Genomic DNA, 24,229 nt, shown 5'->3' on the forward strand with positions numbered 1-24,229 from the left:
AAGAAACCCGAGACCCTTGAGTCTTTGTATTTGGTAAAGTTCTGCTGTAGAATTAATGTAGAAAAGGGTATTTTATGATTACTATTTGCATGAGTGAGGTCAGAATTCTTGCAATCCATTTGTCAGAAATGGATTACACCTTACATGTTCCCCGTTAGATTGATCTTGCTCCTTTTTGTGTGTGTGTGTTTGGATGAAGTGAGCCTTAATTCAGTAATAATGACTGGCTATGGTATAGTTAAATTTTGCAGCCTTGGTTCTTGCAAACTGCTAGCATTTAGTGGTGAGCAGGTTGTAGAAGTGATCCTGAATTCAAGTCATGGCACTAGGGAAGCTTCCACATCGTTTTCTGTTTAGTTAGCTAGACCATCTGTGAAGTAGATGATTTCAAAAGAACAATTTACCTAAGGGAAACTTGAGACCCATATCACTGAGCAGTCCATAAAGTTATGTATGCCATGGTGCTGCTGGTATGAGAATTGCACCATACAGTTCAGCAAGCTGGAGAAATTCAGCTTGCTTAATGCTTACCAAGTGTGCTTTTTTTCCCTCCCTTTCAGTAAAAATGAAGCGAAGGGCAGAGCCAGAGTTCAGCAGCCCACAAAAGAAGCAGAAGAAGAGGATAGAAGATTTGGGATTAACCCTCAGTTCTACCTCGGATGATGAAACTCAACTTAGCCATCATATGACTCAAGGTAAGGTTGGAGGGAGTGTGCGTATCACTGCAGGGGATCTAAATAATAGCTAGGAGTTGAACATAAACCCTAATTAAGGGCCTGAGCTTCCAGGGCATGCTTTTTCTTTGGGAGAAAAAGTGCATTTTTCTTGTTCACAAACTTGAGATGTTTAAGCTTTTAATTTTTTTCCAAACTCTTTTTTTCCCCTCTAAAGTCTTGTGCAGACACTTTAATCTAGAAATTATATAAATTCAGACATAAAAAATAAAGCCTCGGAATAGATGACCAAAACCACAGTCTCATACCTGTAGAGATCCCGATTATAAGTTAGCAGCATTGATCTTATCAGCTTGTTGRATTTTTTTTTTGTTTTGTTTTGTTTTGGAAGCTTTCATTTGTGAGTAGTTGTATGCAGTAACAAAACATCACGATCTCCCTTTTTAAGAACAATTCAGAAATATTATTCCAGCTTTTGCAAATAGGACAAAACAAGTTGTGTATGAAAAGAAGAGTTTATTGGGATTCCTAGGTTGTAACACAATCTTTTGCTAATTCAGTGTAAGCTTTCTRTAAGAACTGTGAGTGCTCACGGGTGTTTCATTTCACAAAAATGGTTTAGAATCAGAATTCTGACAGTTTTGTGCTTTTCTCAAGGTGAGTGTGCTTTCTTACCTGGGCTTTGGGATATACCTGAGGTAGGAAGAGCACCCTGCACAGTCCCCATCCCTATTTTAGGGTGCTGTAAGCACTCCCAGTATGGCACCTCATGCCGCCTCACACTCATGCCTGTTACTTCTGACTCGGGGGGTTTTCCCCTGGTAATAGAGTATTAGTGAGATGGGTTCTAGGCCCAGGATCTTGTGAAAATGAGAGTGGGATGGGTAGGGAGAATGAGTAGGGCAGTTGGGCTGGAAGTAGGTGCAGTGACAGAGAGAGGTCTATCATGCTTGTGTGGGGCAAGACTGGAGCTGAATGGGGAAGTTAGGAGTGTAGGGTTGAGAGTTCTTAGGGAATGCTGTGTGCACTCAGGGCTGGGCTAAAAAACCCAAACCAATATTTATTTTCTTCTTTTTTTTTTTTTTTTTTTTTTAATCTGTTTTTGCTGGAATTGGGGAAAAAAAAAAAACCTCAGTCCTCCTTTGCTGGTAATTGTGTCTCTTAATACTTCTAAGCAGCTTTTCCGTTTTCTTTCTTAAGTGATAAATGAAATAAAAGGGCACTCTGCTAAGAGCGATTTTCTGCAGTGTCTCAAGGAAGCGTGTGTAGCTCACTCTCTCCTAGCTGCATGAAGTAGCACAGAATGGTTTCTAATGCTTATCAAACAGGGGAGTCCCAAGAGATGAAGGTCTCTTGCAGAGTGTGGCAGAGCTTGTAGCAGAGTGATGCTCTGATAGTCTCTATGGACTGCTTGGCAGTATGAGATTAGTGTGACTGCTGTGGTGCTAGACAATGTTCAGGGAGGAAAATYGTGCTACTCCTTTCTTATTATGCTGACTTTACGCCAAGGAAAGGGGAAGGACTGAGTGGGCTGTAGGGAAGTCCCTTCGCACTTGGTATGAAGCAGGCTGTGAGTCAGATGATTTGCTTAACAGCTAATTCCCAGTCGCATCCAGCACAGGGCAATGGGTTTGGGCATCTCACAACCATAGAGCAATTGGGGTGGTTGTACAGCTTGTACAGGCCCAGGTTCTTCCTCTAGATCTCACAGTAGAGCTGGGCCTGGGTACAACCCCCGGTCAGACAGTTCACTGTTACATGCCTGTGACTTCAATCAAACTTATTTAGAATGTCTGCTGGACATGATACTACATTTTTACATGGGTAAGACCATTGACTTGGCCAACTTCTCCCTCAAAGTTTTTAAACTAAGTGAGTATTCAGCCTGCTTGAATAAGTCACCATTTGTCTGTAACAGTCAAAAATTAGTATGCTAACTTGTCTTCTGTAAAATCTGTCATATATGCCTTTATTTTTCTATTCAACTGATGTTTCATATTCAAAGCAAGAAGACAGCCTGTGAGCTATTACTATGATAAAAGAAAGACTTCAGCTTTCTTTCATTGATGTGTTATATCTTTTTCTCTGGAACTGTTCGCTTTCTCCCAAATCCGTAATAGTTTCTCATCTGCACTAATGAAGCAATCTTCAGCGAAAATCCAAAATAACTTCCCGAATTCTMAGTACACATGCAGGGTAAAGAATAACATGCATGCTGACCTGCTGTTGTGATAGAAGGAAACTAGAAGCTTTAAGGTTAGCTCTTTTGGAGTGACCYGGGGAAATCTTAATAGCATGGTTTTGTTCTAGAATGCGGCAAAGTACAGCAAAGAAGTGTTATTTACTTAGTATTTCTAAACTATGGCTCTCAGATCATTAGTGGTCTGTAGCAGCTCCATGTTACTATTTTTAGTTAAGAGTTTGGCAAAATGTGTAGCTTCCCAAAAGGCATGTTGGGGATAGCTGGATGCATTTGRGAAACACCAGCTTAATGTACTGGTAGATCCACAAGGTTAGTGAGAAATTGCCTATGTKCTACTCTGTATCCTTTTACACTGTATGTAGGTTGTACCTTTGCTTGAAAGACGTATAGGGCAAGCAATGGATGTGCAAAACTTCTGTCTTTTGACCTTACCTTTCCCTAGGATTTAAATGCATCAGTAAACCTCTTTGAAGGTGAAAAACTGTCTCATTTTCCATAGAGAACTTGTGGATCACACTGTTAAAGTGGGTAACTGAGTCAAAGTGAGGTTTATTATGGGGACTGAAAGGAACTCAGTCTTCTCTTCCTTCTGCAGTACTGGTCTTTTGGTGCATGTCCATGTTGTCTAATGTGAATCTGTAGTTATGAATATGCTCACGCCTGTAGATGAGTAGGGAAATTAGGAGAATACAGTATGACTTAAATAAGGCATTGGCGATTGTTATTATGCTCAGGAGGGCATCTTCATGGATTTTCTCAGCTGCATGGGATTGTTTGAAAGGTCAGGCAAACTAATGTGCCACGATGATTGTGCTGTGGCCTTTGCTGCTGCTGTAATGGTGTTTGCCAGCCTTCTGGAGTGTTTGAAACTCCAGTGTCCAAAGTGCTTGTTACTGGCGGAGAGAAATCCTACATATCCCTGAGAGAAAGCAGTGTTAACCATTCAGCAGCGTAAATAAGTCGCACTTTAAAGTTCTTGATGTTGTTACTGAGATACCTTGCTTCTGTTTTTATTTTCATATTCACTTTTCCCACTCTTTTTGTTTTCAGAGTCTTCCAGTAGCAGCAGTGGGTCTGATAGTGAGAGCGATGAAAAAAGACCAGTCTTCAGCAATGAGTTCAAGCAAGACTCTCTCGTGGAGGGTACTTCATCCCGCTACTCTATGTATAACAGTGTCTCTCAGAAGCTCATGGTAGGTCAAAATAATTTTGTGTGACACTRTTACACCAAGGCACATGAGTACATGAGGGAAAAATGAAGAGAAGAAAAATAAGTGTCTTTTAAGAGATTTTTCCTAAGTTTAAGAKTTTTTTCCTAAGTCTAAGAGTTTTCCTAAGAGTTTTTTATACCCATAATGTCTTTCATTAGTAATTCTGGCTGCAGCAAGGCAAATTTATACATTGTTAATTACAAGCCTGAAACTACAGTGAATTTAACCTTTCTTTCTCATCAGGGAGACCTCTGTGCTCATAATCGTGTTTGCCATTCGAATCCTAGGCTTCCTTTCACTGCACATGCCCTCTGTGCAGAAGCTTACTCCTGCTAGCCCCAGGYCTCTAGAACTGCAGAAGACTCCTGTTTCCACTAATTCTGAGATTGGTGTAAATGCAGCTCTTAACTTGAGGAGCTGTCGCTCTGCTTGTGTTTTGCCCTGCTGTAAAATTGTTAATGAAGTTCTGGCTTGTGAAGCTTGTAGTGCTTCTTCCAAATGGGAGTCTTTTTTGGAAGGAGATCTTAGAAGCCTCCAGTGTAGTAACTGTGTGCTTGACCTCGCAGTAATTTTAGATTTGCCTCCAAAGACTGGTATTTAATAATGTAACCTTTAATAGCTCCATACCCTTCCTTGCCCTTGTCCTTGCTTTTGAGGATCAACATGACTGAATCAAATATGTTGAAACAAAAAGTTTGAGGACAAAGATTTTTTCTAAAGTGAAACAGGATTAACTGGGGCATCTGGTGTCGTGTGAAGCTTGACTTGCATGTGCACAGGTARTCCTATGTCATATGGAAGACTTGGCAAATTAACTATATGGTGGCTGTTAGGATGGTAAGTGTGATGCTTTGCTCCTAAGTTGCCTTGCAAAGCAGCTGTTGATCTGGAAAGATTCCTAGTTTGATTCAATGTGGAATGTCCTTTCATGGTTAGATTTCCACAGGTGTTGCTCTTTGTAGTACTGTTTATGGGAATTGAGTGATTTTCAGAGAGTTGAGCTGTTGCCGATGAGCAGGAGCCTACCTTTGCAATACAGGAACTTTCAGCTGTGGATGATTTTAAAACTCTGCATGATCCAGATGCCAAGTTGCTAATGGTTAAGGTGATCCTCTGTACTCAGTCACCTCTGCTCCGGGGACTCTGCATAGCTGAGGTCAGAAGGCTTTTGCTTGTATAGCCTTGTAGACTTGAATATGTTCTGAACTGTAGCTGAATTGCTCAGTAGCAGTAGGTAAGGAGATGATGTTTATAATTCTGTTCTCAGAAAGRTATGTGCAACAGGCTCAGTGGCCGTCACACTTGATGTACGTATTTCAAGGTGTGATAACTCAGAAAATCCAGAACCAGATAACAAAGGCAGCGGTAAAACACCATGTACCTTTGTACAAAGCCTGAGTAATATTTTTGCATCCTTTCTCATACAGGCTAGTAATAAATAATGTAACTGATGCTTTACAGAAAACAGCATATAAAATAATTTATTCTTTGAAGTGACCCTTTTCTAGGTCTTTTATTTACTTGCAATCTTGTGAATAGATACTGGAAGAAGTGGAGTTGACTCTGTTCACGCTCAGGTTGTTTTTATGTTATGTTACATTATGCTCATGTTAAAAGCCTTCAAAAGAAGTTGCTAATGAAATAGGACTGCTTTTCCATATCAGTCTTGCAATCCTTCTCTGAGTTTTAGCTGAAATTTTAACTGGCATTTGCAGATGTCTGTGTACATATATGACTACATTTTAACAGCAAAAAATATGACTATGATTTATTTTTTCGCCTGTGCTAGTATCTTCTGTTTTATGAGCCATCCACACTCACTGAACTTGGTGACAAATGCCTCCTGGCTCCTAACTGCTTTTCTTTTGAGCAGGCTCTGTTTCYGCATTACTAAACTTTTTGTAATGTCTTATCTTTTCAAAAATCATTTTCTGGATCTTGTTCTTTCCTTCCTGCCTCATTGGAGTGAACTTGATACCAAGTCTTGAAAGCTGCAGCTAGGATTAACGGTGTTCAATGCCTTCAAGTCACTTCAGTGTGATGCATCATTTTCCTTGCTAGTGTTTGACCCCAGCAGTGCATAAATCMGTGTCCCTTTGTCTCATGCTTTGCTTGCTTTGTAGGCCAAGATGGGCTTCCGTGAAGGAGAAGGCCTGGGAAAATACGGCCAAGGCAGAAAGGATATTGTTGAGGCTTCCAATCAGAAGGGAAGGAGAGGCTTTGGACTGACCCTCAAAGGGTTTGATGGGGAGCTGAATATTGACTGGCAGGATGAGCCTGAGGTGAGTATGTCCTGGTTTGAATCAGTTTTCTGTTGATGTTTCCAGGATTCACCTGGTGAGAATAATTTTTTTCCTGTTGTCTGATAAAACTGGCTGTTATCAAATGGGTATGCTGGGTAGATCCAGGTCTCATTCTGCCTGAGAAAAACACATCAAAACTTGGCTTTGGTCATAGGTATTAATGTTCTAGTGCAAACTCAGTCTGAGATTGTTGCTGTGGTCTCTATGGTTTGTTTCTCTATAGGAGTGAATGTGACTGAAGATTGCTATGAAGATGTTTTATATTTACCATTTTTATTTTGTATATCAGTGGTTTTCTGTGATTCTGTAGGTGGGATTTTTGTTTATTTGTTTTTTTAAGTATCTTTTCGGGTTTGGTGTTTACTAGCCCCTTTATTCTGTATGTAGCCCCCCTGTCTTGTCAAGCTCTTCAACAGGGAGGAAGATTGGGAAATAGCAGTGGGTATCATCAAAAAAGTAAAGCCCAGCTTTGATATTGTTCGGTGTGAAATAGCTGGTATGTTTTGTTTTAAAAACAAACAAAACCAAAACTGAATTGTAAGATGCGGTCCTCTGAAGAATAAGCCAGAAAATCTCGTAAGCTAAGGACAGTAATGGTCATCAAGTGAAGTATGATGCATATTATAGTATTTTACCACTTTTCTTTGAATTGTTTTATTTTCAGCAGTTACAGATAACCTCTGATATTATTTCTTGAAAGCCAGGACTTTGAGACCTCTTCTGTAGGCTCTTCAGGTTTGGGCTCATTCTCCGGTGTGTTTCTGTAGCTCACAGCACAGTTAAGTCTTATGTGCTGTTATAATAGCTTTAATGAATATAATTAAGAAAAGGTGAGTAATTGTTAGTACCCTTCTGTGTGGAGTAATTTTAATTTTTACTGCAGAAACAATTCCTTGTCAAGACTGATGGAAGTTGTTGAAGCTTGAGCTAGCTGTGTTACGAGAGTCYTTCAAAAAGAACTGGGGAGAAAGGATGTGTAAAGCATCCTCAAGATGTGTGTGTTGTGTTGTTTGGTTTTTGTTTTTTTCCTCCTGTAATTATCTCTTTTGCAATATCTCTAAAACATACCTTAAGGCATTAGCTTTCAGATATGCCCTAATTATTTGTAGAGCTCTGATTAAGGGAAAGTTATTTCATTCCTTCCCCAAAGGAAGGACATGTTACAAGCTAGGAGAGAAAGCTGTAGTTGGCCCAGAAATTGTGGTGTAAGCTTGTTATGGTAGGACAGAGTGGCAAGCTTTTTAAAAGCACTTGGTTGTTACATTTTATTAACAAAAATTCTCTGACCTTTCTCATGTCTTGTGTTTGCAGCCCAGTGCCTATGAGGAGGTAGACTGGTGTGCAGGATGCACCACAGAAATCCCTGATGCCCAGGAGCTGAAGGAGTGGATGACTGTGGGGAAGGTAACTTTCTAGATTTCAGTGCTTAGCAGTCTAAGAAGATGCATGAGCATTTGTCCTGGAATGGTTTTCTTGTCAAAGAATTATAGAATAATTTAGTGTAGAGTGAACATCTGGSAGTTACTAGTGCAACCTCCTGCTTAAAACAGCTCCAGCTGTATCAGGTTCTTCAGGGCATTGTTTGACTGAGTTTTGTATATCTTCAAAGATGGAGATCTCTCAGCCTGTATGGGCATCTGTTTCAGTGTTTGATTACCAACTTGATCAAAAAAAAGTGTATTTTATGTTGTAGCTTCTGTCCATTGCTTTTTGTCCTATGGCTCTGAGAAGAGTCTAGATTCATCTTCTCTATATTCTGTATTTCCTACCGTTAGGTAGTAGACAAGCTCTGCCCACTCAGCATCTTGTTGGCCCTTTTGCTTTGCTCACTCCAGTATATCAGTCTGTCTGTCTGTCTGGTGCTGGGGAATCCTAAACTGGATGTGATACTCACATGGATATGATCTCAAGATGCTAAGTAGAGGGGGGTGGTCCCTGAGCCTGCTGGCTGCCTGTTTGTTAATACGACCCAGTTTCTGCTTGGCAGGCCTCATCATCACTGTTTCGTGTTGCATTCTGAAGTGACTGGTCCAGTGTTTGCTGACTGCTGTCTCTGTGTTCTCATCCTTCTCCAGAGGAAGATGGTGATTGAAGATGAAACTGAGTTCTGTGGTGAAGAGATTTTACGTAATGTCCTGCAGTGCAAGGTGAGCTCCCTTCCCCAGAGAGGAATTTAGGCTTTAGAGAAGCAAGTGAAATGGGTTATTGAGTAATGTACTGAGGTGACCAGTAGGTGCTCAGGACATCCTGTCACCTCTATACCASCAGTATGACCTAGAATCCTGGTTGTCACCATTTATTGTGCCATCTCCTTTGCATCTTGGCATTCAAAGAGGTGAATGAAACCAGTGGTCTCCCTCTTTTAGCCAGTTCGGCTGGAAATCTGAAGACCTGAATGAGCTAAGGAAATAAACTCCCTTTCCTTTCTTGTGCGTTCCATCTCCCCTCCTAGATTTGACCACGTCCCTATGAAGTGCAGTGGAAAGGCAGAGTGTGGTTGTGCATGTGTCTGAGATGACTCCTGGGCTGTGACCGCTGCATAGGTGGCTAACCAGGCTGTCGGGTGGTGGAGCTGTTAATACAGAACTCAGTGTTGCTGAATTCAGTTAGTATGTGAATAGCTTAGAATGCTAGATACTGTGTGACTCCTTGTATGAGTATGTCTTGTGTAGACCAAACACAGTATGAAGTTAGCTGTCCAGGATGAGAGAAATGTGAGGATAGGAAGTGGTCATGTGTAGCTGTCTTTCAACCTTGTAGCAAGTCCAGCTCAGTTTTATTTCTCTTTGTGCAGAGTGTATTTGATGAGCTGGATGGAGAAGAAATGCGACGAGCCCGGACGAGGTCTAACCCCTATGAGATGATCCGTGGAGTCTTCTTCCTGAACAGGTTTGCAGAGCTTTTGGTTGTGTAGCCCCTTTCCTGTCTGTGCCCACTTTCAGCGTTGGGAACCAAAAATGAAACCTAATAGGTCCCTTTTCGTGTGTTCACAGAGCTGCAATGAAGATGGCAAATATGGACCATGTCTTTGACTACATGTTTACAAATCCTAAGGATTTCGAAGGGGTGAGGACTTCTGTTTAGCTTTCAGACAGCAGTGCTGTCTCAGAGAATGGAGGAGGTGGAGAGGATAATCCATAGCATATTAGCTGAGAAAGCAAGTGTTTARAAGAGAAAGTCTAGGTGGTACAGTTGATGGTATATCTGGTTTGACCAACGTGCRCCCTTGCTGGGTCAGTGGAATGTGCTCAGTTTCCTTTTGCAGAAGCCCTTGATAAAGGAGCAAGACCGAGAGCTGCTCTACTTCGCTGACGTGTGTGCTGGCCCTGGGGGCTTCTCTGAGTACGTCCTGTGGCGGCGGAAGTGGCACGCGAAAGGATTTGGCATGACCTTGAAGGGACCAAATGACTTTAAACTGGAGGATTTTTATTCTGCCTCCAGTGAGCTCTTTGAACCTTACTATGGTATGTAGCGCACACATGAGTGTTACCTCCTCTTTCTGCTTGTGCTGCTGCCGCTGTATCAGGAATAAGACTGTTTTGGATAGCAGTGTGGGGATCTAGGAGAAGTCTGTTCCTGGAAACTGCTGAGGGATAGAGGGGTCTGGTACCTGAGAAAGAGGTTGAGACTAGTGAGTTTGCAAACTGTCAGGTTTCCACAGTTATTTCCAGTCTGCCTCAGGAATGTTTTGCAATGTGATGTTTTGTATTTGAGTGCTTATTTGAAAATTACAGTGTGCTTTAAGGTTGCTTGCTGATATTGCTCCAACTTTACTGCTCTTGACCTGAAGCGTAGCAGGTGAGGTGACTTGCCTGAAGACCTCTTAGCAGAGTCTGCTGCTCTGCTAACTCAATAGAAACCTGCCTTGCCTGGCTGGCAGGCTGCTTCTGTATCAGGCTTGACTAGCTCTGCTTTGATAATTGATTCTGGATTTGTAGTAAATCAGATTGCGTTTGTATAAATCAGATTTAGCCTGGAAGCCAAGATCAAATCTCTGTGAGTTAAAGTACTTTTTAATCCAAAGAGGTTCAAAYTAATATATTTTACCTTGCATTTGTGACAGACTAAGTACATGTAAACAGCCAAKTTACTGCATCTCATCTTGTAGATGATGAGCAAAACCTGCTGATGTACTTGAGCCCTCTGTCTGTGTAGCCTGTCTGTGGGAAGGGGAGTACCCAGGTTGCTGATCTGCCTGCTTGCCCTTTCAGACTGTGCAAAGGGAAGGCAAGTGTGGCTGTCTCACAGAGAAGGTGATAGCCAGCTTGCCTTTCGATTTAGTTTTGCTTTTATTTTTCCCCACCACTGTGGGGACTCTTGGTGACTGCCACTTCTGACACCTGGCTGTAAGCCCATAGAGAAGGGTCAGCATTTGAGGATTAGATCAATTAAAGAGAAAGCTCATGGCAGGTGCAGTGAGGCAGATAAACACATTGTTCTGATTGTGGCAGCATGTGGAGTGCTGCTCTTAAGGAGACAGGAGATAYCTGCAAAAACAAACAGCCCACTGACTTTGATGAATTTTCTTGATTCCCATCCTCTCTCTCTTATGCTGTAAAGCCTAGTGAGACACGCACTTGATATTGATATTTCTGCTGTGATGAATGGCAACAAATTCTGGGTTCACTTTACTTAGTGACAGGGTAATTGATGAGAATTTAGTTTTCAAAGCACTATCATGCATCCTGGTCTCTGCTACTTTCWAGCCATCCAATTGTTCAGTTAATAGAAGCTGTAGTTGTGGAAGATTTATAGGGGTAATACCAGCTAGAGGTTCTGACTTCTCAAAAGYCAGAATTGTTGAGCTCTAGAATACAACTTAGACTAATTTCCTGAAAAGCCAACCTGGGGTGTTTTAGTACATCTGATTTTAGAGACATATCAGAAAACTGAAATACTCCTTTCGTGGGCAAAACCCTACTTTTTTTTTTTTTTTTTCTTTTCTCTGCACCCTATATAATCTAGTTTGCATATGGACAGTTTTGGTTTATCTTCGTTTTTCTGTTGCTTTTCTAATTCCAGATTACACTATGTTTGGAAATAGTTCAATGTATTCGTTTGGAGTTATGCTAATTCTTAATAGAAGATTACCAGTGCACAATGCAGATCACTTTACCTTTCCTGTAAAACGTGCTTCTCACAAGGGAGCTGGGCAATGACCTTAATTCTTACATTTTTAGTAGATTCAGCTTTGTGTCATTCCTACTTGGATGAGAGCAAGTTTTAATGGAGTCAGATCCCATCTCAGAGGGGCAGTGAATGATTTATCACTTGGCAGGGCTAATGTACAACACTTATTTTGAGCATGGTTATTATTCTTCTTTGTTTAGTTCTGTAAATAAATGCCTGTAAATAGACCACCTGTATGTATCAGTCTTTTGTCTGCAAACATGTTAGTAACTGCCCCCTCTTTCCCTCTTAGGAGAGGAGGGGATTGATGGAGATGGAGACGTCACTCGCTCAGAGAACATCACTGCTTTCCGGAATTTTGTTCTGGACAATACTGATCGGAAGGGAGTGCATTTCTTAATGGCTGATGGGGTTGGTCCCTTTNCTGCTTTCCGGAATTTTGTTCTGGACAATACTGATCGGAAGGGAGTGCATTTCTTAATGGCTGATGGGGTTGGTCCCTTTCTTTTTCTTTTTCTTTTTCTTTTCTTTTCTTTTTCTTTTCTCTTCTTTTTCTTTTCTTCTTTTTCTTCTGACGACCCAAACTGATACCTCTGTGTATCATGTGTAATTTAACATCAGTCCCTACTTAGGAAGTGAGATTTATCAATGCTTGCCATTGTAATTCCTGGTGGCAATGCTTTCTTTCCAAACAACTAGGAATTGCCATCGTTCAGTGATGCAATTCTACAGAATCTTTTGCCTGAGGACCAGCTTTGCTGAGATGCTAATCACATCCTGTGTGCATTGCAGGGCTTCTCTGTGGAAGGCCAGGAGAATCTGCAAGAAATCCTAAGCAAACAGCTTATGCTTTGCCAGTTCCTTACAGCGCTGTCTGTTGTCCGAACAGGTATGTTTGATCTGTGGATCTTCTTTCTCCTTCTTTAAAGTAAAAGTAGCTCTTGCTGATGGTTACTTCAGAATTTTAATAACTTGCCATAATGTCCACTCTGCTCTGAGGGTGAGTTGCCAAGAATAAGTAAGTCCCATTCATCCTGAGATGCTTGTCACAAAGATAGGAAAAAAAAAACTCATAAAATTGTATATGTGTTTTAATTACAAACATGAGGTAAAATGCATTAATTTTACGCTCTTTTGTTATGTTTTGTAGTTGACTTGGACTAAGGGCACTGGTACAATGACTGGACAGTAAATTTGAGCTTTATGGTTTCAGCTAAACCATCTGTTTCATAAGTATTTCAGCAGGCTGATTGGAACAGGCAGCAGTGTTCATGCAATTCATCCTTCCTTTTAACTTGTGGCTTTTTTCCCTTGCATTTATCATCTCTATGTTCTGAAAAAAATGTCTTGTGCTGTCCTAGTTGTACCTCTTTTGCTGCCAAATGATGGACACAACAGTTGCATCTGGTTTTGATGGCTCCTCATTTGAAGGCTGCATTTAGTTTATTTGGCACAGAGGCCCAAGAACAGAAGAAGAAAAAGATCTCAAGTTATTGCTTACTTTCTGCTGTGTTCAGAAGCATCTGAAGCAGGGATGTGTTTAACAGTAGCATTTCAAAGTTGATATGATTGAAGGAAGAACCCTCTGTAAGTCTTCTCTCTGGGTAGGCACAGCCCTCTTTTTTCCTTAGGGCAACTGTGAGCCTTGTTTGTAGGCAGGGAGCATAGCTGCCTTCCCTCTAGGTGACAAGTTATATTGTTTAAATAAAATTGTGTTTTTTTTTCTTTTTTTTTCCTCTCTGTCTTGAACCTTCCCATTGGGCAGATCAGAGCTCTTTTGTCAGGGCTTTTGCATAGCGTCTTGCCCTGCCCTGCTGCACAGTTTGGGCTCCATGGGGTGCAAGAAAGAGTTGGTCTTGAGTCTGCAAGCAGACTGATTTGATCCTGGTCAGGGAACAACTTTTCTCTTTGCAGAAATTTGGAGAAGACTATTTATGCAGCCCCTCTTATGTAGCCTCGCCTTATAAAAGTGTTTTAAATACTGTTTAACTGTACAAAAACTTTTTTTTTTTTTTTAAATGCTGTTTCTGAGGGAGAGAAAGTTGCAGAGGTTCTAGGTGTATCCCTGTTGTCTCATAATCCGTTGATGTTGATGTGCTTCCTCTCTTTGCTCCAGGAGGACATTTTGTCTGCAAAACCTTTGACCTGTTTACCCCATTCAGTGTGGGGCTTGTTTATCTGCTCTACTGCTGCTTTGAGCGCATTTGCATCTTTAAACCTGTGACAAGCCGTCCTGCTAACTCAGAGAGGTGAGGCTGTACAGCAGGAGAGATTGCTAAAGAAACCTTTTTTTATGGTTTTGTTTTGTTTTTGTGGAGTGATAGATGGATTTGAGTAAGTTTAGGAGAAACTGCGAACTTGCTCATATGGCAGCTGTCTTGGAGGAGGAAGCGTTTTAGATGCTTAGCAAATGGTAGTGGTTGATAAAATTATGATCTTTCCTGACAACTCATGTCCTTCTGGGATAAAAGCAATGGACCTGAATGTGTCACAAATTGCTTTGCATAAAGGAATTAAGGTTTCAGTGGAGTTAGAGCATATGTTGTTGTACCTCTCCCCCAGCCATCTGCCCTGATTTGGTTTGCTGTTTGATTTACTATTTTAGGAAGATCTAAATTTCAGATAGGATTGTATTTTCCAATCTTTTCAGAGAGTAGAAAATGTTGTATAAAGATTTGTGATAGATCAGGCTACATCTTACTGGAGGAGCCCAGGGGCCAAAAAATCCTGAGATCCGGGAGAACAAAGCTGCTCTAACAGTCATGAGTGACATGGAAGTTGGCTGTGTAGCAGGATTGAAGCCATGTGTTCTTTTGGGCTTGCTCCTCAGGTATGTTGTGTGCAAAGGGCTAAAGCCGGGGATTGATGACGTGCGGGACTACCTCTTCATGGTGAACAACAGGCTCAATCAGCTGCGCAACTCGGACACGGATGTAAACCTTGTCGTCCCGGTGAAYGTGCTCAAAGGCGACCAGGATTTCTATAATTACATTGTCCATTCTAATGAGAAGTGAGTGTCCAAGGGCAAGTAGGACTCCTGGCTGTAGCAGGTCAGCCAACGTGGCCCTCACTTGTGATGCTTATGCTCTTGGGAGTGCTTGGTGATTGCTGRTAGATGGCCCTGGTTTTGCTCCTAAAAGAAAACCCTTGGCAGAGCAGAGCCAGTGAGAAATTCCTCATATTTTAGTGATCGGTTGGCCTCTGAGTGCTTTCCTCTTGTGCAGAATGGAAAGGAGGCCATTGCCTCATTCTTTAGTGTGACCTTCCATCACTTTAATTAATATTGGGCTATAGAAATCCAGTGCTGCTTTGAGGATCAGCCAGACTTTCTGGTGACCCAACATTATTCTTTGTTTTGAACATGAAAACAATCCTGGCTGTGATTAGCTTGTTCCCTAACTGAAAATTGTCCTCTCTTTCAGCCACTGCAAAATCCAGATCAAGGCACTAGCCAAAATTCGTGCTTTTGTTCAAGACACGTGAGTATATTCCTCTGGCTTTGGGTGAGGGTTGACTTCAACCTACTATGAGCGAATTGCTTTGTTCTTTGTTATGTGTTTCTGGTTTGAGAAGGTACTTGATTTAGCATTTAGAGTCAGGGAGATTAATAGTGGCTTTAGGTAGGTCAGTTTGTTTCTCTGAGTTGCTCCCTTAAATAAGTGGGTAGTTGAAGGGATCTTGAAAGTTGATGGTCTAATACCATCCATCTGCATGCTTTCTGATTACCACAAGTCGGCCTGCTTCTTTGCAGGAATCTGAGCAGAAAAGCACCTCCTGATTGGTATTCTCAATCCTACTGTAATCACTTATGTTAGCTGTGTTTCATAGCTTTTCATTTTCCAGGGGCAATTTGGAGCATCTAAGTTATGTACCTGGAGTTACCTAAGTCAATGCAGTGTGTAAGCATTTCCCTAGCATGACTTACTGCTTGGGTGTCATTCAGAGAAAATCTGTAGCAGAAAATTGAACGAGCTGGGAGCCATCTAAGAGTTAATCCTAACACTGACACCATTCTATGTATGGCCTTCAGCAAAGACTTCGTTGTTCTTGGAGGTTCGTGTAGCAACCTCCAAGCTCTTRAAGATTAAAGTACTAATATATCACTCTGAAAACGTTGTATCCGTAGCAAATTCCTGGCATAGAAAGGTGGCCACTAGTTGGTAATAAACCATAAAACAAAACTAGACTTGGTGGGGGTGAGGAGACCATCTTTTGAATGTAACYCGTTGGGGAACACTGCATGTGTCTAGCCAAGGCAGACACTCTTAAGATGCCGCGTGGCTAGGGCTGGGCTGTGCTGGCACCGCAAGACCAGGGGGGTTCACTGTTTTAACTGTGTGCTGGCTTTCTCTCGAGGACGCTGGTGGAGCCACGGCAGGCCGAAATCCGAAAGGAGTGTCTCCAGCTGTGGGGGGTAAGTAGGCTGCTAAGCAGGGAAGCTGCAAAGGTGTTCTTGCTGTGGTGAAATAAGGAAGGGGCCGGAGTATGGACAGGAATTTCTAGACAAGGGCTTGGTGTGTTTAATATTGTCCTCTGGAAAATTTGAGAGATCACTTGAAGCTGTCCCAGCAAGTAAACACCATGTTGCTTAAGTGAGCAGCCTTCTGATGATTCTGTTACTCTGCAGTCTGGATGTTTCATTGTAYACACGGCGAACTCAGGAACTAGTGGCTTTGTGGGTCTGCATTGCTGGGCCTTTCCCTGCAGAGTGCTCTCAGAGTGCTGAGAGCAGCAGTTGCAGGGGACAGAGGGCATCACTGAGGCCACTACTGTCTTGTGAAACCAGGGAGGTTCATACATGTAAAACTTACTATCAATCCTTTGGATTTTTTTTTCTACAGATTCCTGATCAGGCCCGTGTTGCTCCTTCATCTTCAGATCCCAAGTCCAAGTTTTTTGAGCTGATTCAGGTGAGACCTTACCCAGGAAGTTGTTCTGAACCCTTTTATACAAATAGACCTTTCCCCTTGAGAGATGAAGGAGCTAGACCAGTATTGTCAGTTTATGTAGAAATTCCATTTTACTTGGTTGTTAATGGACTGTTCTAACCTGCCTCTCCTATATTCTGCTCTTCAGGGCACAGATATTGATATCTTCAGTTACAAACCAACTCCTCTTACTTCCAGTACACTGGAAAAGATCCGCCAAGTGTTAGATTACCGGTGTATGGTGTCTGGAGGTGAACAGAAGTTCCTCTTGGGGCTAGGGGTAAGTGCTGAAAACAGTCAGGCTTTTCAGCAGGGAGTTTTACTGTTTCATTTCATTGCTATTGCTCTGCCTTGCAGATTCATCTCATCACTGCTTTTCACACTAATTAACCCTGTTTTTCTAATCACAGCCTACAGGGAAAGCAGTATGCTCAGTAGCATCTAGTTCTTACTGTCTTTTTAAAAATTCTCTCTTTCTAGTTCTGAATATGAAAAGTCGATGACAGATCAGAATCAGAGTTTTGTTCCTTTGCTGTAGAAATTAAGGTTCTTCATTAAAATTTCCCACAAAGGAACTACTTCTGACAGCCTAGAACAAGCAAATTCTGCTCTAAATTTCATTTTAAATTTGGAGCTCTCTTCTCCACTTTTGCATCAGGCCTGGCTGAATACAACTCTGCTTTCTGCACACAGAAATCGCAGATCTACACCTGGGATGGTCGTCAGTCAAATCGCTGGACAAAGCTGGACTTGAAAACTGAACTGCCACGAGATACTCTTCTCTCTGTGGAGATTGTTCACGAGCTGAAAGGAGAGGTAAGAATTTATTCTCTGTTTTGCCAAGGGTCTGAGAAATTGTTTCASTCATTCTCTGTAGGGTACTGCAGACTAAATGTTCTGTCTGTGAATGTGCAACACTTTCTGTGCATGATTTCTAAGGAAACAAGTTTGGATTAAGTTCCCTTATTTATATCTTTCTGCAAAGATGATCTTTTAACATAATTTTGAAGCCCCTTTGGAGATGACTTAGTTTCGTTTATGTGCAGCAGGAGGTGGCATTGTCACCAAGAGTTAATGTGTTCAGTCACTTTTTAGGTGCGTAACTGCTAGCTACTGATTTCAAGCTTTAGGAAAAGACCCTGGAGCATTCAGCATTGCTGCCAGGGTGTTTACTGTCTCTGGCACCTCAGGTGAAAATGCTGCACTGCACTTAAGTTTGCCCTGTGGTACCTGATGAGAGTTGGTGATGGCACCTGCAGGCAATTGTGGCCCTGCTGCCTTTCCCTCCCTGGAAACTGTGCTGGAACTGTGTAGATGAACTATAGTGGTTCTTGAAGGATGGCATGTTACTGAACCACAGGCTGCAGGGAATTTGCTGTTCTGGTATCTGAGTATCTGAAGAGGTGTTTTCTTACTAGAAGAAAACAATGTGCTGAAAAAAAAAAAAAAAAAAAAAAAAAAAAAAAGACTACAAAACAAAGCTGAAATAGCAACACGCAATCTGAGCAGTAAGTCTCTGTATTGCCCTCCTAGGGGAAAGCTCAGCGAAAAATCAGTGCCATCCACATCCTGGATGTCTTGGTGTTAAATGGCAATGATGTTCGAAATCAGCACTTCAACCACAGGTATGTAGGCTCTGGAGAACCCTTTTTCTTGTGGAGCTTCTGCACCTTCTCCATGAATCAGGGCAGGTCTAGTTTTCTGGGATCTGGGTTGAACCGGGTAGTCTGTGTGAACCGTTCATCCTAGAAATGAACGCATTTGGTGTCTGGCTGTGGAGAGAGTATCCTCTCTGTTTCCTTCATCAGTGACCAGACAGTGAGAGTCAGACAGTGACTGTCTCTGCCAGTCTCGCTTCTCTGCTGGTGCATGCATGTGTTCAGCACGTTGCGGGTGTGAAGGAGCTGTGGAAACTTGTTTTTTACTGAGTAGTAGCCATTTTCACTGGGCACTGAACTGGGAGGGCAAGGTGAGAAGGGTGTTGTTCAGTACCCTTGTAGTTCCTGGTGGAGTTGGTCTGTCTGCGTGTARGAGGTTGTCTTACAATTGGACTCCATCTTGAATGTCTCTTCCAATTATAATGATTCTATGAAATAAGTCTTACCAGTTGTTTTGCTGGATCCATTACCTACCTGTTATGCCYGAAGGTCTAGAAAAACTGCAGTATGCTTTTTCTGTTTTGGTTTAGGATCCAGCTTGCTGAGAAGTTTGTCAAAGCTGTTTCTAAACCTAGCCGGCCAGATATGAACCCCATTCGGTGAGTGACTCTTCCTTCCCTCAGCCTGGGCTGCTTTGGTCTCAGTGTGWTCAAGGATGAAGATGAAATGCTGAAGGAGTTGGACTTCAGAACAGAATAGTGAATTTCAGCTTCTTTACTGGGAGAGTGCTAAAGAAGAGAAAGAGAAGAGGAGTCATCGCCTCTTGAGGCGTCATCCCCTCTTTTCAGATATCAGGCAGTCATTGCAGTGGCTGGTGCTGACCTCTATCAGTGCTGATCTCTATAAATGCTGTAGTAGCTCTAACACCCAGTTAGCTTAATTGTTTTTAGTAGAGGAATGAAGTGTTCACCACTGCTTACAATCTCCATAGGGTTAATGTGAGGAGAAGCCTTTACTTACAATCCCAAGAAAGTTCCTGACAGAGGCTTCAGCTTTGGTTGCCTTCTGATTTTCCATCTTGTTAATTTTGCCTCGCTATGGAGGATGTCAGATAGATAATGTGTACAAAATAGCTTTTGTCTGAGAAAGCTGTCAGTCTAGCTAAAAATGCCATGATACAATGAGATAGGCTGGAGTGGAGGGAAAGTGAAACCTCTGCTTARTGACTTAAGGTCATGAGTAGGATCTCAACCTCAGTACAGTCACAGCCAAGTGAGTGAAAAGTGGGAAAGGCTAAAGGGGGTTTGAGAAAGAGGGCTGTAGAAATGGGTTAAATAAGGGGCCTCTTGCTGCTCTTGTGTTCAAATATGTCTTAGGAGCCTGGTGCTCATAGATGTGTGGRGGAAATGGATGGTTGGCATGTCTGGTCAGAGGCAGTGCTCCTGAGATTTTCTAATTATTTTTGTGTGTCTCAGAACAATAAAAATAAAAGCAKATTGACACGATTGTAGAATGACAATCCAACTTACCTCATGATTAAAACAAATAAAGCTCTATTTACCTCAGGATTACTTGTGAGTTGTTAGGTGTCCCTGAGCCTAATCACAGCAAAAGTCAGGCTTTTTAGTTCTACTGAGGCCRGCGTGCCAAAGCCAGAGCTGTATCTTCTGTCTGGGACTAGTCTTGGTGGATTTACCTTGTGAGAAAGCAGCAATGATTGGCTTTCCCTGTTCTGTATACTTACCCTGAGGTAAGAATACCCAGCTGCTTTAGCAGTGAGGACTTTTGTGTACTACCTAAGCAATCCAACTGTGAGTATGCAGGTGTAGGTTTTCCCAAGCCAGGAGAAACAAAACCACTGGGGCATAAGAAGGAGAATCTTAGTCAAGCTCAAGCACTTTATGCTGTACAAAATGTATTGTTTGGCTGTTCTCAGTATCTGGGCAAGAAAAGACGGCATTTCAGATTTTTTAACCATGTTTCATCATACTTTTGTCTTCTCCAGAGTGAAGGAAGTGTACAGGCTGGAGGAGATGGAGAAGATTTTTGTGAGGTAAGTGACCAGCATAAGGGAGGCACTTCAGGTTGTGCTGAAGCCACAGTGTGTGGCAGCACGGGAATGGGAGGGACAYGCTTGTGGATCCCTGAAGGAGAAGTTCTTACAGCTGATAGCTGCTGGGTTTGGAGTGCTGCTCATGCAGAGAATCATCCTGCTGGATTCTAGTGCACAGCTGAGACCAGTGTGCTTAACAGGAGTAGAAGCAGTGTTGTCTTTAGCTCCTGTCCCCTGGGATCCTTTGCCTGTTCCCTTGACATGCGAAAGAAGACGGCTTCACTTGCGTTTGTGTACAGGAGTGCAAGCAGCTTGAAGGATTGAGTTTATACCTGAAATGGCAGTCTCGTTTGCATTAAGTGTGGTAGGTCATCACAGATCCTTCATTCCAGCACTTGTCTCACCATCTGTATGGAGATTTCTGCCTGTTTTTCTAGTACATGGTGAGGCAAGAGGCTGAATTCTCCAGAGATGCATTAATTTGCCCTGTCGTGTGCAGTGCTGTCAGTTGTCACTCTGGTGCTCTAGAGAGGACGTACAGGTGCATKTTGTGTGCAAGAGGACAGTGAAGGAAGAAACAAGAGATGCTGCATTTGGCAGTGTCTGTCATTACCTTTCCCAACCTCAGGTTAGAGATGAAAATCATCAAGAATTCTGGGGGAATACCCCGGCTTTCCTACACGGGCCGAGACGACCGCTACTTTGTGCCCACGGGACTCTACATTGTACGGACTGTGAATGGTAGGAAGAGAGAGTCTCCTGCTCTCATTTTCCTTATCTCCTTATCTTCAAGTGAAAAGTAGTGAACAGGGTTGTTCTTGTTTAACTTGGTAAAAATTAATTTTAGAAATGGGAGGCAAATGAATGAGAGTAGTTAGAGACTGGTTATAACTATTTGAAAAGAGGGTAGCTTGGGTTGGGATAAGATGTAGGGTTTTTTTTGTGATAAGTTTTTCTGTTGTGATTTGATTAGTACTTACTGTGTGGGCAGTTCCACTTGTTTACATGACTGATGATATTTCTTTTGAGTTCATATTCTTTCCTAAGAAGGTATTTTCCAAATTAATAGTACATAAACATAGAAATATCCAACTTAAAATTGCCATTTTTAAATGCAGAGAGTAGAGGATTTTCTCAGTGAATTTACAACAGCTTGCAAAACAGGCTGTTTGGTAGGGAGGGAAGGGAAAAGGAGTAAGGGAGAGGGACCGCAATATATTCTTAGAGATTGCTCCTCCCTGCTTTCACTAGATAGGTTTATGTTGTGCGCTTTCTCCCATTTCATTCTCTGTCTTGTCCCTATGACTTTTTTCCCCCAAGATCCCTGGACAATGGCATACAGCAAAAAAACCATGAGGAAGTTCTTCTTCAACAGGATAACCAAGACTTCAATATACGATACCCCTTCTGATTCCATTGCACCCTTTCAGTGAGTACAAGCCTTGGTATTTGCCAGAGCTGAGACTATGGAAGGACTGCACAAGGGTTTGTGCAGCCCCTGTTCTCTCCAGCAGGCCACTGCTTAGCTCTTTAGGTAGTGATGTCAAGTGATGGAGAAAGTTCTGACTCTTGGTGCTTCCCTAGACCTTATTTCTGGGGGACTCGGAGGGGAATCCAGGCTGGTTGTACTCTGTTCGTAGTCACTTGTAGTGCAAACCCAGCTTGATTGCCAGCAGGGTGTGCTGCAGAAACTGGAATGGTTTTTGGAGTTTTAGGGCACTGCTGTTTTGTGGTGCATTGATAGCTATGATTAACACACGTGCTCACATCTTGCATTTCTGTTTTCAGTTCTCTGTCTGCAGTAAGTTATTGAATCTCCCTGCACCCACAGAAATGGAAGCTGAATCTGGCAACTGCAAAGTATCTTAAGATGCTTGCTTGGAAACTGCAAATTTAAAAGCAAATCCCAGTTCATTTAGGCCAGGCTGTGGAGTAAGTTATAGMTAGCTGGGATTTGCTTAATGAGAAAGTGAGAAAGGCAGTAGCACATCTCCTTGGGAGAGAACGGGAATGGATTGTCACTAGGCAGTCATTACGACTGTAGCTGCTGAAAGCAGCTTGTTGTTTGTTCTGCCCAGGCCATCTAAGGACACCAAATTCTCAGTCTGTTTGACAGCTCAGGGCTCATGGGTGCAGATGTTCTGGACACTTTGCCTCATGCGGTCTCCAGATATCTTCCCTCCTTCCCACCCTGATTATGCCTCTGAAAGAGATGTTCGTGTGAAACAGGGCTCCTGATCTCCCACTTCACATCTCCTTATCTAATGTGCAGCAGTGTTCTTAGGAATCCATGAGCTTCCTWAAAGAGCTAAACAGAAGAGGCTCAAAATCGCAAAAACACCAAATAAGCTGCGTGAATATTAAGTATCAATAGCTGTACAAAAGGAAAGGCTGGCTGTGTCAGCAGCAACTAGCAGCTCTGTTCTCATTGTGGTGGGGACTGCTGATGCCCTGACAGAAGGCTGTGCTTGATGGATGGGGTGAGAGGTGGCCTTGCAGGAGCAAAGGCTCCTCAGCTGAGTGCAGCTTGGTTAGATCACCTGGGGAGAGAAGGGGTGATCCCAGATGCTTTTGTGCAGTGTGAAGTTCTGTTCGTGTGCTGAGCTCGGTACAACAGGTAGTGCTGGACTTTAGCAGGTTGGGGTGAGTGATCAGATGAAAACTTTTTGGGGAAGTTAGGTTTTCTGTAAGGACCTGTTTCCTTCCAGGAAATTCTGAAGTGACCATCTAGAAGGGCGTTTGTTTGTTTCCATGGAAGTCCCTTAGGCCTGGAAGTGTCTGTACTTTACATGCTGTACAGTTTACCAATGAATGAATGTACTGGCCTTCTACTGTGCACCTTAGACTCTTTCTGTGCACTCCCCATCACCAGGACAGCTGTCTTTGTAGTGCACTTTGGGGCTACGATAACTGTTTTTCCCTTCCCTTTGCTGTGCTAATCTTGCTCTTTTCTCTGCCCACAGTGTCTGCCATTACAGCCGTCTCCTCTGGGAGTGGGGGGAAGGTGTCAAAGTGCACGACTCTCAGAAAAGGCAAGATCCAGAGAAGCTCTCAAAGGAGGATGTCCTGTCTTTCATCCAAGCGCACTACCACTGACCCATGCACTCGGGAGGTGCCAAGGGGAGTGCTGAGCCTTGCTTGGATTCTTCGGGACTGGCTGGATTGGGAAGATTCCACAACTTCTCTCCCTGGTCTKCTCCAGAGCTCATTTCCTGGAGCTGATCTAACCAGGGGTGATATGCAAAAGCATAGGACAAGGCTGCAGCCTGGGATGACAGTGTGTGGCCCAGGTAGTACCTGCTGCGGGAGTACCCATGGAGAGTCCTGGAGCCAAGGCCTAATGCCCTTTTGCCCTGACGTGCTGCATGCATGAGGCCAAGGGGCTGGCAGCTCTCCTTGTCCCWGTTCAGCTAGATTTGTGGAGCTCTGTGTGTGCCACAACTCTCTGGAGGTGGCACACGCTTCCTTGGCAGTGTGGGAAGGAGCGGAGGATGGYGACAGAGCTGGGGAACAGCACAGTCGAGCAACCCCACGTTGTTCCTGTCTGTAGCCTTGGCCTTGTCAAGGGCCTTTGCTACCCAACGGTGGGTATAACTCATTAAGGGACTCTAGCTTTTGGACATGAGTATTTATTCTTGCTGGTGTCTCCTGCACTTGTGCTGTCAAGACGCTACGCTGACCACTGGCCAATCCTATGTGACGGTATCCTGGTGAACAAAAGCCAAACCAGAGGGTAAGAGGAGAGTTCCTGGCATGGTTTTGATGTGTAGACTACCAGGGTTTTCTCACATCTCTAGAAGCTGCTGTGACAAGGATTTCTCCTCTTCGAGTCTAAGACTGACTCTGAGCCACCAGCCTGGTATTAATTTATGAAYGTGTCTATGCCTCATGGTATTTCTGAGACCAAGGTGCTTTGATTTTTGCTCTTGGTTCTTGGTACTGTTACCCATTCCTTCAGGGAGGAAAGCAGAGGAATGAGGGAAGACACRAAGTTTGTGACGCTGGAGGTCTTTGAGAAGAGATTATGGAAACATCTGACTTTCATCAAAGCCCTGGGTCTTTGTTAAGTGAGATCTTGACTTTGACCATGTTGGTTATTCAGAAGAAATCCCAACACCTGAGTGTATCC

General features: G+C 42.9%; 1 protein-coding gene across 1 annotated transcript; it reads left to right on the forward strand.

The window, feature by feature from the left end:
* Positions 1 to 559: 559 nt before the first annotated feature.
* On the forward strand, positions 560 to 24,116 carry CMTR1 (cap methyltransferase 1). Its single transcript, XM_026051201.1, has 23 exons — positions 560 to 695; positions 3,928 to 4,070; positions 6,212 to 6,370; positions 7,703 to 7,795; positions 8,467 to 8,538; positions 9,186 to 9,280; positions 9,385 to 9,457; positions 9,657 to 9,855; positions 11,814 to 11,932; positions 12,314 to 12,410; positions 13,638 to 13,770; positions 14,352 to 14,531; positions 14,944 to 15,000; positions 15,878 to 15,935; positions 16,363 to 16,431; positions 16,598 to 16,729; positions 17,143 to 17,265; positions 17,983 to 18,074; positions 18,638 to 18,706; positions 20,053 to 20,100; positions 20,729 to 20,841; positions 21,421 to 21,529; positions 23,064 to 24,116. The coding sequence occupies exons 1-23, from the start codon at positions 566 to 568 to the stop codon at positions 23,194 to 23,196; spliced, it is 2,496 nt and encodes an 831-aa protein (XP_025906986.1). The 5' UTR covers positions 560 to 565; the 3' UTR covers positions 23,197 to 24,116.
* The last annotated feature ends 113 nt before the right edge of the window (positions 24,117 to 24,229 follow it).

Source organism: Nothoprocta perdicaria, unplaced genomic scaffold (genome assembly GCF_003342845.1).
Source record: "Nothoprocta perdicaria isolate Ctin4 unplaced genomic scaffold, notPer1 scaffold_73, whole genome shotgun sequence".
Taxonomy (NCBI): domain Eukaryota; kingdom Metazoa; phylum Chordata; class Aves; order Tinamiformes; family Tinamidae; genus Nothoprocta; species Nothoprocta perdicaria.